The 14806-nt window shown below is 43.4% G+C and overlaps 1 protein-coding gene across 1 annotated transcript; it reads right to left on the bottom strand.

The window, feature by feature from the left end:
• Positions 1–5972: 5972 nt before the first annotated feature.
• Positions 5973–14661, bottom strand: LOC139455783 (peroxisome assembly protein 12-like). The gene is made up of 8 exons (XM_071237329.1): positions 14283–14661; positions 13395–13503; positions 12516–12619; positions 11627–11710; positions 10315–10541; positions 9452–9623; positions 7644–7738; positions 5973–7062 (listed from the first exon to the last, which is right to left on the bottom strand). The coding sequence occupies exons 1-8, from the start codon at positions 14403–14405 to the stop codon at positions 6945–6947; spliced, it is 1032 nt and encodes a 343-aa protein (XP_071093430.1). The 5' UTR covers positions 14406–14661; the 3' UTR covers positions 5973–6944.
• Positions 14662–14806: the final 145 nt, after the last annotated feature.

The following is a 14806-nucleotide window of genomic DNA, read 5'->3' as shown; positions in this document are numbered from 1 at the left end:
CTGAGGCTTATAAATGTACTGGCTATTGAAAGTGCTTTGTGTCAGAAATGCGATCAATTTCACGTTAATAGCTGCATTGTCCATGTAGAGTAAGGGCTTTCACATGCCTCAAAAAAGTATTCATCACAAAGCATTGTGATTACACTTTTCATCTGATTGTCCGTTATTAAACCTGATTAGACATATTTTAATAGTAAAACAAACTTGTAAAATTCACTTTGTTTCCTATGTTTCTCACACCGTTATCATAGCTGTTGGTGGGAGGAGGTATTGCTAGGTCCCCCTAGTGACGGTCAAGTGCACCGCCTACTGGCTGCTATCTGCGCCAGTCACTACAATCTACAAAAGGAGGAAGTCCACGTCAGAACGTCGCTTTCAAACGTCAGAACGTCGCTTTCAAGATTATTGCACTTATACATAAACGTGCATGCACGACTATTGCCGATTTTATAGTGCTATCCCACTGAGGTACCATGCCGCAGTTCTGAACTGGGATACCCCACTCAGACATAGTATACCGACTCCGAGCCGACCAGTCCTTGTTTTAGCCCCATGATAGTCTATAGTCGTGTATTATGAATCCGATAAATTCCCTGGATCCATTCGATACCATAGGTTCGTTTCGGGAGTGACGTCACAATCCCTCCATCTGTCGTATCTGTAAATCCGCAAAGAATTGTTTTCGCTCACGGGTGTCATTTCATTGGATGGGTATTTTTAGCGTCGCATGTTTCGAGTCGGACAAACGAAGTCACGAAATAGGTCGTGGGTGTTTATCAAGATACATCGGAGTATCGAGGATGTGCTGTGTGGTATGGGTTCCATGGTAAAATCTTACACATATGAAGCTACTTGGGTATTTGCAAAGGAGGAGCCCGGAGTTTCCATATTTTGGTACTTACACGTTTTATGAGCACGCGCGCGTTTATTGTGTGTGTGTGTGTGTGTGTGTGTGTGTTTGTGTGTGTTTGTGTGTGTTTGTTGGGGGGAGAGGGGAGGGTACTACAAGCTTACATTTGCTAATGGTCAACTGTCCATTGCCTGCTTTAAACTTTAGCTTACGTCGATCTTCACATAACAGATGCTAGTAATTTCAGATTTCACACATCCGAATGGCCATGGTTTACCTTACAAGGTACAGGGTCCTCTAGTCACACCCAGCGCCAGGATAATGCCGATGTGACGTTGCATTTTAACTCACTCACTTCGACCTGTGAAGATCCGGGGTAGAATAGGTCTTCGGAAACTCATGCTTGCCATAGAAGGCGACTCTGCTTGTCGTAAGAGGCGACTAACGGGATCGGGTGGTCAGACTCGCTGACTTGGTTCATCGTATCCCAGTTGCGTGGATCGATGTTCATGGTGTCAATCAGTGGATTGTCTGGTCCAGACTCGATTATTTACAGACCGCCGTCATGTAACTGGAATATCGCTGAGTGCGGCGTTAACCAACAAACAAACAAACTCACTTACTTCAACGCCAGGAAAAGAAAATCTGTGAAACTCACTCACAACTTGGTGTACCCCATGCAATACATTGTTCATATATTTCCACACAATACTGGAAGTGCTAGTATATCCACGTGTGGGTGAAATCCAATGTTTCCAGGCTATATCTGTCTCAAGATGGTATATTTATACCATGGACTTAAAAAAACCAATATCTCATGCTTCTTGAACTTCATTGCGTTGCCCCCCATGACTTGATGATAAAGTAAACAGTCGGTGAGCCGCTCGTGCTAGTGCTATGCATTTTCTCTCCACTTGAAAACCTGCAGTTTGCTGAACTGCGGTCATAGCAACTTTAAGCTGCACACACTTTCAGCGATTTCTGGGACTGGACCATCCTCAATTATCCAATCTATTATGATCAATAAGGATCCGTATGATATCGTGAATTTCAACGCCCAAGAAAAAAAAGCAGTGACATCTACTTACAAATGCATATAGTGAGTGAGTTTGGTTTTACGCCGCTTTTGGCTATATATTTTTTCCAGCAATATCACGGCGGGGGACACCAGAAATGGGCTTCACACATTGTACCCATGTTGGGAATCGAACCGGGTCTTCGACCTGACGAGCGAACGCTTTAACCACTAGGCTACCCGGCCGCCCCTCAACTGCATATTTATTCAACCTCACGCTTGGCGTACCCAATGAAACATAATACTACTCAAAATAAGATAAAGAACACCCGTCCAATCACTGTGTGAGTTGGGTTGTACGCCTTGTAGCAATATTCCAGCAATATATCACTAAATGTCACGCCGTGACATGTTAACTATAGTTATATGAAATACCAGTGAAGATCCGGGATTGAATAAGTCTTCAGCAACCCATGCCTGCTGTAAAAGGCGACTATGCTTGATCCATTTCATCGCATCCCAGTTGCGTTGATCGATGCTCATGATGTCAATCACTGTATTGTTTGGTCCAGGCTTGATTATTTACAGACCGCCGTCATATAGCTGGAATATTGCTGAGTGCGGCGTTAAACAACAAATAAACAAACCAGGTAATATGAAAGAATAGGGTGTTCTTTAACTTCTTTTGAGTAGTATAGGTCCACATATTTCGATTCAGTGCTAGAAAAACGGGTATATTAAAGCAGCGGCAATTCGAAATTGCATTTCACACTCACGCTACACTGTGCCGAAGTGGCCGTCTAAAGTTCTGATAGCATCAAATAAACCTCCGTGATTAACGCTGTGATTGTTAACTAAATATTTAACACACAGCAGTTCAACATTCCCTTATATACAGGACACCGCTCCACGAAACACAAACACGGGCATTGACAAATCAAGACTTCACAATGGCAGGTGCCAGCTTTAAATGTTTATACCGAAAGCGCCCTTCTAATCCCCGTCGTTTTAACTCGCTCTCACTCAAAATGCCTCTATCAACACTAGTCGATCTGAATCACCGCTACGAGTTGGTCGGGGAACATTTTAGCCACATTGAGACGCTAAATCCGTCAACATCTAATACCAGTGACAATATCGAAATGGCAGGGCAAAAGCCTCATAATAAACGATCAGCACTTAAACGTTGCTACTTGCCCCACGCACGTCTACAAGAACTGATCATCGCCCAGTCACCTTAAAACACATTGCCACATATTTCTTTCTACAATACAGGTGATCGTCTGAATAGTATTTACGAAAGCCTAATGGTGCCACTTTGGTTGTAATTTTTTTTTATATATTTGTTATTTATTTGTTTCTTGTTTAATGTCGCACTCAGGAATATTCCAGCTATATGATGGCGGTCTGTAAATAATCGAGCCTGGACCAGACATCAAGTGTTTGATATCATGAGCATCGATCCACGATATGATATGCATCAACCAAGTAAGCGAGCCTGACGATCCCGTTAGTCGCCTATTACAAGCATGAATTTTCGATGTTTTTCTCGTTGCTTCGATTATTCATAAGTAATGATAAAGAACTAGAAATTTTGAGAAAATAATTGAAATAACAAGAAATTTCGATTTCAAAAAATAAATAAATGCTACCAAAGTGACATCATTAGACTTCGTGAGTATTTGCTTATTCCATATGGTACCGACATTTCCATGTACCGTATTCGACGTAATAAGAGCTCCGCTCTAATAAGCGCCCACGGCGATATTTGCTAATATATTGGCTAGTGAACAATCCCAATTAGCACCACTTCTGATTGATCAATGTACACAAGACTTTTTTATTCGTGCATAATACGCAGTCTTGTGTTATATGCACCTTAATTATGGGCAATTCAATTCTGGAAAATATATCTGTCGTATATAAACATTTCAGGCTGTCAGCATACACCACGAAATTTACGATCTTTCAACTGTTATATTTCACCAAAATGATATTCTAATAAGAGCCCCCATTTCAAATTTTGAGAGCGCTTTGGGCGCATATTACGTCGAATACGGTAGGCCTATGCACTGAATACTGTGTGGATTCCAGGTTAAAATTGGCCCCTGTGATGGTTGTGAGGGGACTAAATAGATGTGGTGGTCAGGCTCCGTGTACTGGACGCGATGGATAGTTGTTCGTATCAATCAACCAGATCCGATTATTTACACCCTCATACAGCGGAGTGCAGCGTTAAATAATGAACAAACGTAATATTCCAATAACACACAGGCTACACCACTCAATGACAAATTAACATGAAATTTTAATTTGAAAAAAAGAAGGGTTTCACAGTCACGTTTTCACTGTTTAGTTTTCAAAATTTGTGGGATCGTTTTGTTTGTTTTTAATGCCACTCAGCAATATTCAAGCTCTACGACGACGGTCTGTTAATAATTGAGTCTAGACCAGACAATCCAGTGATCGACATCAGCATGGATCTACTCAATTGGGATATGATGACATGCATCAACCAAGTCAGCGAGCCTGACCACCCGATCCTGCTAGTCGCCTCTTTAAAGCATGGGTTGCTGGGGACCGCTAGACCAACTTAATGACTTTTTTGAAAGATCGATTGTAATCATTTTAAACATGAGAAACGAAAAAGCCTGCTTCAGGAAAGAGACTTGTCCAGCAGTGGATTCCCTAGAACAAGTTGCAGAGACATAGGCCACACGTTACAGCACACTTCACCTGAAGCAAAAGACAATGTTGTCCAACATAGAGACACTCAACAGTGTGCCTGTGTGTATGCGTGTACACAGCTGTATGACATGCTTGTAAATCATCGAGTCCAGACAATCCAGTGATTACCCCTTTAGATTAGTTTTGGCTGCTGGTGACCAATTCTAACCCAGAATCCCACTGGAGTTCATCGTACTATTTCTTTCTGAAAAGATGATTTTTAGTTTTTCTTTTATCACTGGTCTTGAGGTATTTTGGGGATAAAAATCGGGAAAAAAGTAACTTATTTTGTATGGCCTAATGTTAGTTAGAAACATAAAGGTAACACAATTTGCTCACAAAATAGTAAACACCTTAAATGGTATTGGATATTGATTAAGTAAACAATATTGTGGTCAAGGTAAAATAAACACGCTTTTTTCAGGAAATTATGTAACCTACATCTTTGTAACTATCTCCCAAACATGTCCAAAGAGGGAATATTGGACTGTGTTCTGCCAAAAATATGTCTAGAGTTATCTCCCTTAGTCCACACATTTTCATCATTGCACCATCGTGGAAATGATGTACAGCACATTTGATTGAGTATAGTTTTACGCCGCTTTTAGCAATAGTCCAGAAATATCACAGCAGGGGACACCAGAAATGGGCTTCACAAATAGTACTCATGTGGGGAATCAAACCCAGGTCTTCGGTGTGACGAGCGAACACTTTAACCTACCCCACCAGTGGTCACCACCCCTGTTCAGCACAGCGGAGTCGCTGGTTGTACAACTGTGGCAGAAGTGAGTGAAATAACACATATTCTATCAATAACAAGTCAGTTTAATAGTCACGATTATGAAATGCCATAACAACAAACAAAACAACACATACATTAACCAATCACATGCTTCAAAGTTCTTAACCCTTTCACCAAACTTATCTTGACCATTGAGCAAGATAGGCAACTAAAAAAAGGCTTGTTTTGGGCAATCCACCAATCTTTGTAAAAATGTTCTAACCGAAAGAGTTTTTCAAGATGTATTATTTTGCACGTCTCATATACATCAGCTCCATCTCTCATCCAGAGTGTTTGGTTTTCCACAAGCTGTCTTGAGAACAAATTTGCCTGAGTAAAGATGTACACAAACATTCCTTGTTTCAAGTTTACTGGAGTAAGTAAGATTGTTGATACAGTCCACTTGTGGTCCTAAACTTCCTGCAGGGTTGGTTATTCACCTGCACCCATCTCACACTTGGTTAGTCTCAGCCATACCGACTGCTGGTCCAACACACACCTCACATGTCTCATACAGATCTCGCATGTCTCACTCACAAACAAAAAATGTCTCACACTGACTGCTGGTCCTACACACACCTCACATGTCTCATACACAGATCTCACATGTCTCATACAGATCTTGCATGTCTCACTCACAAACAACAAATGTCTCACACTGACTGCTGGTCCAACACACACCTCACATGTCTAACACACAAACAACAAATGTCTCACACTGACTGCTGGTCCAACACACACCTCACATGTCTCACACACACCTCATGTCTCACTCACAAACAACAAATGTCTCACACTGACTGCTGGTCCAACACACACCTCACATGTCTCACACACAAACAACAAATGTCTCACACTGACTGTTGGTCTCACACACACCTCATGTCTCATAAAGATCTTGCATGTCTCACTCACAAACAACAAATGTCTCACACTGACTGTTGGTCTCACACACACCTCATGTCTCACTCACAAACAACAAATGTCTCACACTGACTGCTGGTCCTACACACACCTCATGTCTCACTCACAAACAACAAATGTCTCACACTGACTGTTGGTCTCACACACACCTCATGTCTCATAAAGATCTTGCATGTCTCACTCACAAACATCAAATGTCTCACACTGACTGTTGGTCTCACACACACCTCATGTCTCACTCACAAACACCAAATGTCTCACACTGACTGCTGGTCTCACACACACCTCATGTCTCATAAAGATCTTGCATGTCTCACTCACAAACACGAAATGTCTCACACTGACTGCTGGTCTCACACACACCTCATGTCTCACTCACAAACACCAAATGTCTCACACTGACTGTTGGTCTCACACACACCTCATGTCTCATAAAGATCTTGCATGTCTCACTCACAAACACGAAATGTCTCACACTGACTGCTGGTCTCAGACACTGTGTACACACATCTCACATGCTCAGACACACATCTCAGACACAGATCTCACTCGCACACCTCATGCCTCTCATTCACACACATCATGTCTCTGGTGTGAGTGCTGGTCTCTCACACACACCACACATCTCACTCACACAGACCTCAGTGTTAGGAGTCCTGCAAAAAGATCTTGATGAGGTGGTCGGGCGTGGCGGGGAACTGGGTCACTGGGCACTGGCCATGTTTTTTCACGTAACCATGGATACATGGGTAGCAAAACACATACCTGGAAATAGAAACATAAGCATATGTATCAGGTGTGAGTTTGTTTGTTGTTTAACGCCACATTCAGCAATAGTCCAGCTATATGATGGCGGCCTGCAAATAATCGAGTCTGGACCAGATAATCCAGAGATTGACATCATGAGCATCTACCTGCGCAATTGGGACATGATGACATCCATCAACCAAGTCCCGTTCCCATTCCCGTTAGTCGCCTCTTACAACAAACATAGTCGCCTTTTACATACTCACCATACTCACTCACTCACTCACTCACCCCCAGATGCAAAATACAATGTCTATGACTTGAAACAAGTGGTGAGGTGAGGTGAAATGCACCAGGCAGATTAACAATTAGTACCATCTATTAACATTTTGGCACAACATAGTCAGGGATTGAACCACAGACCTTCCCCTTTCCGAGCCAATGCTCTATCCACTATACCACGGAGGAGATCGAATGAATAAAAATTGAAGTATAACATGCAATAATTCAATAATATCTGTAGCAGCAAATCTGGCAATGCTTTTAATAAAACATGCACACAATTAAAGACATTACAATTTGGTATGTGTGGCACTCACCCTGATACGGACAAGGCAGTGTCGTTGGTTCTGGTTCTTCCACAGATCGGGCAAACCAAGGGAGACAACCCTCTTCCATCTAGATTGTGGTCACCCTATCAAACATGACAAAATCAGATCATAACAAATGGGCATGTGATACAAAAGGTGGAAAACGAAAATAGAGTCCATCTCTTCATCCTTACTTAACAAAAGTGAACAAATTGTTTGAATCAAATCGTGAAATTAATAAATTATGACATCAATCCATCCTAATAATAAAGGTGTACATATATTTTGAATCAAGCCAAGAAGTAATCAATCTGTGATATCTATCTCTCCACCCCTTGCTTCATGGAAAAAACGTGAGTGAGTTGGGGTTAATGCTGCTTTAACAGTATTCCAGTTATATCAAAGTGTGTCAGCTTAATGTGGGAGGAAAGCCCGAAGTGTTGCAAGTCTCAGACTTTTACCACTTCAGTGTAACCCACGAGCACGGGTATGGTGCTAACAAAAATAGAAATATAATAATAATAAGTAACATAGGTTTCTGGCATGCGCAAGGGACGCAATTCTGCAAAGCGAATCGCAGTGCCTTTGACGACTGGGCCACAAGTTGCAAAGTGGTTACAAACTCGCTAATCTCTTATTGAGTGGTGGGTGAGTGAGTGAGTAGGGTTAAATGCTTAACCTGTGGTGGGTCGGGGATGGGCAGTGTGGTGTACTCACCCGTGGTGGGTTGGGGATGGGCAGTGTGGTGTACTCACCCGTGGTGGGTCGGGGATGGGCAGCGTGGTGTACTCACCTGTGGTGGATCGGGGAGGGGCAGCATGGTGTACTCACCCGTGGTGGGTCAGGGAGGGGCAGCATGGTGTTCTCACCCGTGGTGGGTTAGGGGATGGGCTGGACTGTGTACTCACCTGTGGTGGGTCGGGGATGGGTAGGACTGTGTACTCACCCGTGGTGGGTCGGGGATGGGCAGCGTGGTGTAATCACCTGTGGTGGGTCGGGGAGGGGCAGCATGGTGTACTCACCCGTGGTGGGTCGGGGAGGGGCAGCATGGTGTACTCACCTGTGGTGGGTCAGGGAGGGGCAGCATGGTGTACTCACCCCTGGTGGGTCAGGGAGGGGCAGCATGGTGTACTCACCCCTGGTGGGTCAGGGAGGGGCAGCATGGTGTACTCACCCCTGGTGGGTCGGGGAGGGGCAGCATGGTGTACTCACCTGTGGTGGATCGGGGAGGGGCAGCATGGTGTACTCACCCGTGGTGGGTTAGGGGATGGGCTGGACTGTGTACTCACCTGTGGTGGGTCGGGGATGGGCAGGACTGTGTACTCACCCGTGGTGGGTCGGGCTGAGTAGTGTGGTGTACTCACCTGTGGTGGGTCGGGGATGGGCAGGACTGTGTACTCACCCGTGGTGGGTCGGGATGAGTAGTGTGGTGTACTCACCCATGGTGGGTCGGGATGGGCAGGACTGTGTACTCACCCGTGGTTGGTCGGGATGGGCAGGACTGTGTACTCACCCGTGGTGGGTCGGGATGGGCAGGACTGTGTACTCACCTCTGGTGGGTCAGGGAGGGGCAGCATGGTGTACTCACCCGTGGTGGGTCGGGGATGGACAGGACTGTGTACTCACCCGTGGTGGGTCCGGGATGGGCAGCGTGGTGTACTCACCCCTGGTGGGTCGGGGAGGGGCAGCATGGTGTACTCACCCGTGGTGGGTTAGGGGATGGGCAGGACTGTGTACTCACCCCCGGTGGGTCGGGGATGGGTATTGTGGTGTACTCACCCGTGGTGGGTCGGGGATGGGCAGGACTGTGTACTCACCCGTGGTGGGTCGGGGATGGGCAGTGCAGTGAGGGAGGCAGCCTTGCTGTCACTGGCATACCACCAGTCCAGGAACTGTAGGAAGAACATGCCGACTGACAGCCCTGACGACAACACCATTGCCGCCATACCTCCACACATCTTCAACGCTAGACCTAGTTTCCCAGACACACTGGAACAAAGTATTACCCACTCTTTGATCAAACAACTGTAGAAATTCATCATAGCTTATGATAAATGAGTTAAACTAACCATGAACCCAAGTAAAACATCTACCCTCATTCACTGGCACTGCATGTACTGTAGGACCTTAACAACACAACTCAAGTATTTATATATGTATGGTCTTTAGCAAAATTCCAGCAATATCACAACGTGGCTGCTTGTGCTAGTCGACTAATGCTGGGTTTATAGTGCTAGCCCACTGAGATATCATGCCTCAGTTTAACATGAATACCCCACTCTGACACAGTATACTGACTCCAAGCTGACCAGTCCTTGTTTTCACCCCTTAATGCCAAGCGCCAGGCAGGGTAACAACAAGTACCATCTTTTAACGTCTTTTGGTAAGACGTGGCCAGGGATCGAACCCCGGTCCTTCCGCTCTCTGGGCGAATGCTCTACAACTAGACCACGGAGGCGGTCCTCAACTGCCTCCAATATGTTTCGGAACATCCAGCATGTCCATTAAACAAGTTGTTTTGGCACAAAAGACATGAAAGAGACATATTATTGTTTTCAGCATTACCAGAAACAGATCAGGTTTTTTTAGAAAGAAACAAACCCCTCTGCCAACCTTTTCCGAGAATATCACATGTTCAGCCATTACATTCAACATGTTCAACAAGATCTTCCTAACCTACCTAGCCTTGCTCCAGTTACTGCTGACTGTCCCCACACTCCTGTCAAGGTCAAATTGATCGAGGTGTCGCAGACGAGTGCCAGACAGGTGTAGGAAGGGGGAGTGCCACGCCCCTTTCCCAAGCATGTAGCTCACCTGGTACACCAAGCATGTTCCCTCCCAGGTCATGTGAGCATATGGATACATGGACAGAAATGCCCTGATGACCTGTCCTCTGGGTGTTCTAATCTGGCAGAACAGAAACAAGTAAATGCTGTTTTACACATCAGTCAGCTTAATGACAGGTCTATCACAACGACCCTGTCAGTAACTGTGTCTGAACCAGACAAACTAGTGGTTGATATCATGAGTCCCCATTGGGGATTTCAGGTAGGAATATTGATTCCCAGCAACCTATGCTTGTCGTACAAGGCAACAGGCTTGCTGACCTGTTTGCTTGTTTGTCAATGTATCATAGCTGTGTAGATCGATGCTCATGACGTCAATCACTGGATTTTATGGTCTAGACTTGATTACAGTAAACTATGGTTATAACGAACTCAAAGGGACCACTAATTTTAATTCGTTATAACCGTAGTTCATTATAAGCAAATGTACGGAATATACACAGCAAATGGGCGGGACCAAAAAATAGTTTGTTATATCCGTCAGTTCGTTATAAGCGTGTTCGTTATAAACATGATAAACGTAGTTCACTGTATTTACAAACCGCCCTCATATAGCTGGGATAATGCTTGGTGACTTGGTTGATTGTATGTCATTGTTTTCTAGCTGCGTGAATCGATGCTCATGATGTCAATCACTTGATTTTGTGGTCCGGACTTGATCATTTACAGACCGCCATTGTATAGCTGGGATAATGCTTGGTTACTTGGTTGAACTTGATTGTATGTCATTGTTTTCAAGCTGTGTGAATCGATGCTCATGATGTCAATCACTTGATTTTGTGGTCCGGACTTGATCATTTACAGACCGCCATCGTATAGCTGGGATATTGGGATAAGCATGGCATTAAAACACCAACGGCAACAATAAGATAGCATGAGAAACAAGTCATTGATACAATGACACACATTGTAAGCAATCACAATCTCAATTTTAGTTGTCCATGAGGGGATGCTGCCTCTGTGCAGGTCTAGATACATCCCTGGAAGTATATCGTATAGTGGAATCACCCTGTATAACTGTGCACAAGGCTACACACCTCCGATCTCCCATCTGCCCCTATCGAATTCTGTGCAGGTCTAGATACATCCCTGGAAGTATATCGTATAGTGGAATCACCCTGTATAACTACGCACAAGGCTACACACCTCCGATCTCCCATCTGTGCCATACTTATGTCGCAGATCTTCAAACAGTTGGTCTAGCTTAGTCTTGATGTAAGGCACTGCAACCTGAAACACAACACACACAAGGAGATATACATGTGCTTTCAGATTTGTGGGTGTTATTGAGTATTTGACACCTAGAAATTTAATTTGGTGTGGACTTCATAATTCATTTATTTTTCTGATAAATATTGATAACAATATAATGGATGCCATGTATTTTAAACTTTGGTCATGTTACTTTCAAAGGAAACATTCATACGTAGTCTAACATGTTAAAAGTCCAGAAGATTGCCAGGGTTTGAAACTCATTTAGCGTGTTTAGCAACATGTTTCAGTCAGTCAGATTGCATTGCCGCTCCCATCTGGATTACAGTTTGGTTTAACGCCACTTTGAACAGTATTCCTGTAATATCACGATGTGTCAGCTTGTGGGAGGAAAGCCCTAAGCATGCTAAGTGATGCAGGTCTTAGATGGTTCTGACAAACCTAGTTCTAAGCAAAATCAGGGAACTGGGATTCAAACCTATGACAATCTCATTAAAATCAAATCTTAGTTCTCTTTGTCAAATCTTTGTTTAGCGGTAGTGAGAACTAAGATCTGATATTAATGAGATTGAACCTATGATTACAGGTTTGTGGCATTTCCAAGGGACACAACTCTGCACAGCCAACTGCTGCGCCTTAGATGACTGGGCCACCCGTGCCCCCTCGGCTATTTTACAATGTAAAGTGCATGCTATACTTTCATGTCTAGTCTTACCTCTTGTTTTCCACCTGAGACGCAGCAGTTAGTGGCACATAAATTATGTAATTGGGGAATTTGCAATATCTCTTATAATTTGTAAACATATGCAGTTCCTCTGCCTACCAGTAAGAAAACAGAAAGCCAGTGATGTCTGCGAGATAATCTATCAGATGGGTCTCCGGACGGGACACGCTTCAAGTCATAGAAGTTCTCAGCAAAAGATCCATCTGTAGAGCAGTATAATATTTATAAATTTAAGTATTAATGATTGACAGCGGCCTCCAACAATGGTCATACTCACTGTATGACTTGTTTTGTTTGCTGTTTAATGCCGGACTCAACAATATCCCAGCTATATGACCAGACAATCCTGTGATTGACATCATCAATAACATGCATCAGCCAAGTCAGCAACTCAGTCATGTTAGTTGCCACTTATGCCGCCAATCTCATTAAAATCAGACCTCCGTTCTCGCTTCCGCTAAACAAAGATCTGAGGACATCCCTTTAGGGGTCACGTCAGAATGCCCTTTCATAGCATCGCTTACCAGATTATGAAAGTGACAATCGGAATGTGATTTCTAATCATGCAACCTTGAAAACTTTAACTCCGAACAATTGTTACGGGTTTAACAACTGAATCCATACAATCTAGACCATCTATTAGCTATTCCAGAATGTTCTTTTGTTCAGGTTTCAAATTTGTAATCGAGAATTTGTCAAAATATGTTTCAAAGCGTAGTTGCCAATTTGAAATTAGTGCCGTAAAGCACGAGAAAGCTGCCTTCTGATTGGTCATTCCATTGGTCGGTCAAAGTTTCCGCAAGATCTATTTGACGTGACCCATAATGGGCATGATGGCATGTCCTCAGATCTTTGTTTATCTGTAGCGAGAACAAAGATCTGATTTTAATGAGATTAATCCATAGAAAGATGGCATTTCAACCTTGTCCATGGCAGCTGAGGAGGCAATGGTAACAGACAGTTTAAGCCAAAACTTACTGTATTTCCGGAGATGGTAATGCTGAACAATGAAGTCTAAGAAAGCGAAACCTTCGTCATAATTTCTCAGGAGCCAACCAAACAATGCAGGACGATTTTCAGCAACCACCTAGAATTTAATGACAAAGATGTATTAAAATTGTACATGTACATATGATGAAAGCATCATCGATTTTAAAAGTTAGCGTTGCATGTAGATCTCAAAGGTCTTAGAAATGAGACTGGTTGGTCTCTTAGTCCTATAGCCTGTGTCTTGGGTCATGTTATACATATAAGTAGGGCTGGGATGGGTAACTCGGGTACTCAGGTCGGGTGGGTACTGAGTAGGACCAGTGATATATTGTTTAATGAAAAAAAGTATTTAAAACTCTATGTTTAAACTACAAGTCACTTGTGTTCGCAGTTCTTCCTGACTACTACGCCCAATCCTTCTGACTTTTATAATTCCTTCTGACTTTTATATGTTTGAATAAAAATAAAACTTCAGGCAACTTCAGTGTATGCACCAGATCGTTTCATACATGTATCTATAAACATATTTTACCAGAGCTTTTCCCAATCGGACAGTTTGTACCTACCTCTTGAGACCTACAGCATGGTACACGGGTAGGGTTGGGTAATATGGGGTTGGGTACCCAGGTAGTAAATTTGGACCCGTCCCAGCCCTACTTGTCGAGTTCATTCATTTTTTGTGTTAGTTTTCAATGTTTTACAATACTTTCTCTTAGCTCTATATGCACTCTATTAATTGGGTTTTTCTATGTACCAAAATGCTAGGAATCTATGAAAGGGTTAGCTAAATGTTTATATGTTCTAGTGTCTATGTTAAAGAGTTGACAAGTTGACGGCATCCATGATCAGCTGATAATAATTGTTACCAATACCAACCCTAACTGCGTGTTTCAGTGCAGGTCTCACGGTCACCATCAGACTCTCCTGAGCAAGAACTTCAAATATCGTTGGTCGATCAGTCACACTAGCTGACGTGATGTGCGCGCCATGTTCAGCCATGTCGAATGGTCGTTGGACACCGCGTATTTGCGTGTACTAGCAGTACTACTATACCGACATGTTCGTGTTTATTTTTCTGCCATTCACACACTCCTTATCGTAAAATAAAAAAAATGTCACGAGCTCTTCAAAGTCTTTATCTACTCAATGACTGTGAAGCTACACATTGCAGAACTTCGCAAGTAAATTTCCAAATGAATACTTGGAAATATACACACAATCAAAATAAACAAGCTCAAAGCCTGATCGTTTCCGTTTTCCGAGCACCAGTTAGGTCAAAGGTCGTCAGAAAGTGAAGGTCAACGCGCAAGCGCTTTGCTGTAAATTTAACAGGAGGTAGGTTTTCAAATCCGTAGAATCCTTTCTCATATTTTATATTCTAGGGACTTAGGAATCTTTTT

The sequence above is a fragment of the Haliotis cracherodii genome, unplaced genomic scaffold (genome assembly GCF_022045235.1).
Source record: "Haliotis cracherodii isolate W230 unplaced genomic scaffold, xgHalCrac1.p SCAF_11, whole genome shotgun sequence".
Lineage (NCBI taxonomy): Eukaryota > Metazoa > Mollusca > Gastropoda > Lepetellida > Haliotidae > Haliotis > Haliotis cracherodii.
This window is presented reverse-complemented; position numbering and strand designations above follow the sequence as displayed.

Excerpts from the sequence above, each read along its gene's own strand:
- LOC139455783 (XM_071237329.1), bottom strand. The coding sequence starts at position 14,405 with ATGGCTGAACATGGCGCGCACATCACGTCAGCTAGTGTGACTGATCGA. Across the intron at positions 12,620-13,394 it reads TTACCATCTCCGGAAATACA|ATGGATCTTTTGCTGAGAAC; the intron begins GTAAGTTTTGGC and ends ACTGCTCTACAG. Across the intron at positions 11,711-12,515 it reads GGCTTTCTGTTTTCTTACTG|GTTGCAGTGCCTTACATCAA; the intron begins GTAGGCAGAGGA and ends GTTGTGTTTCAG.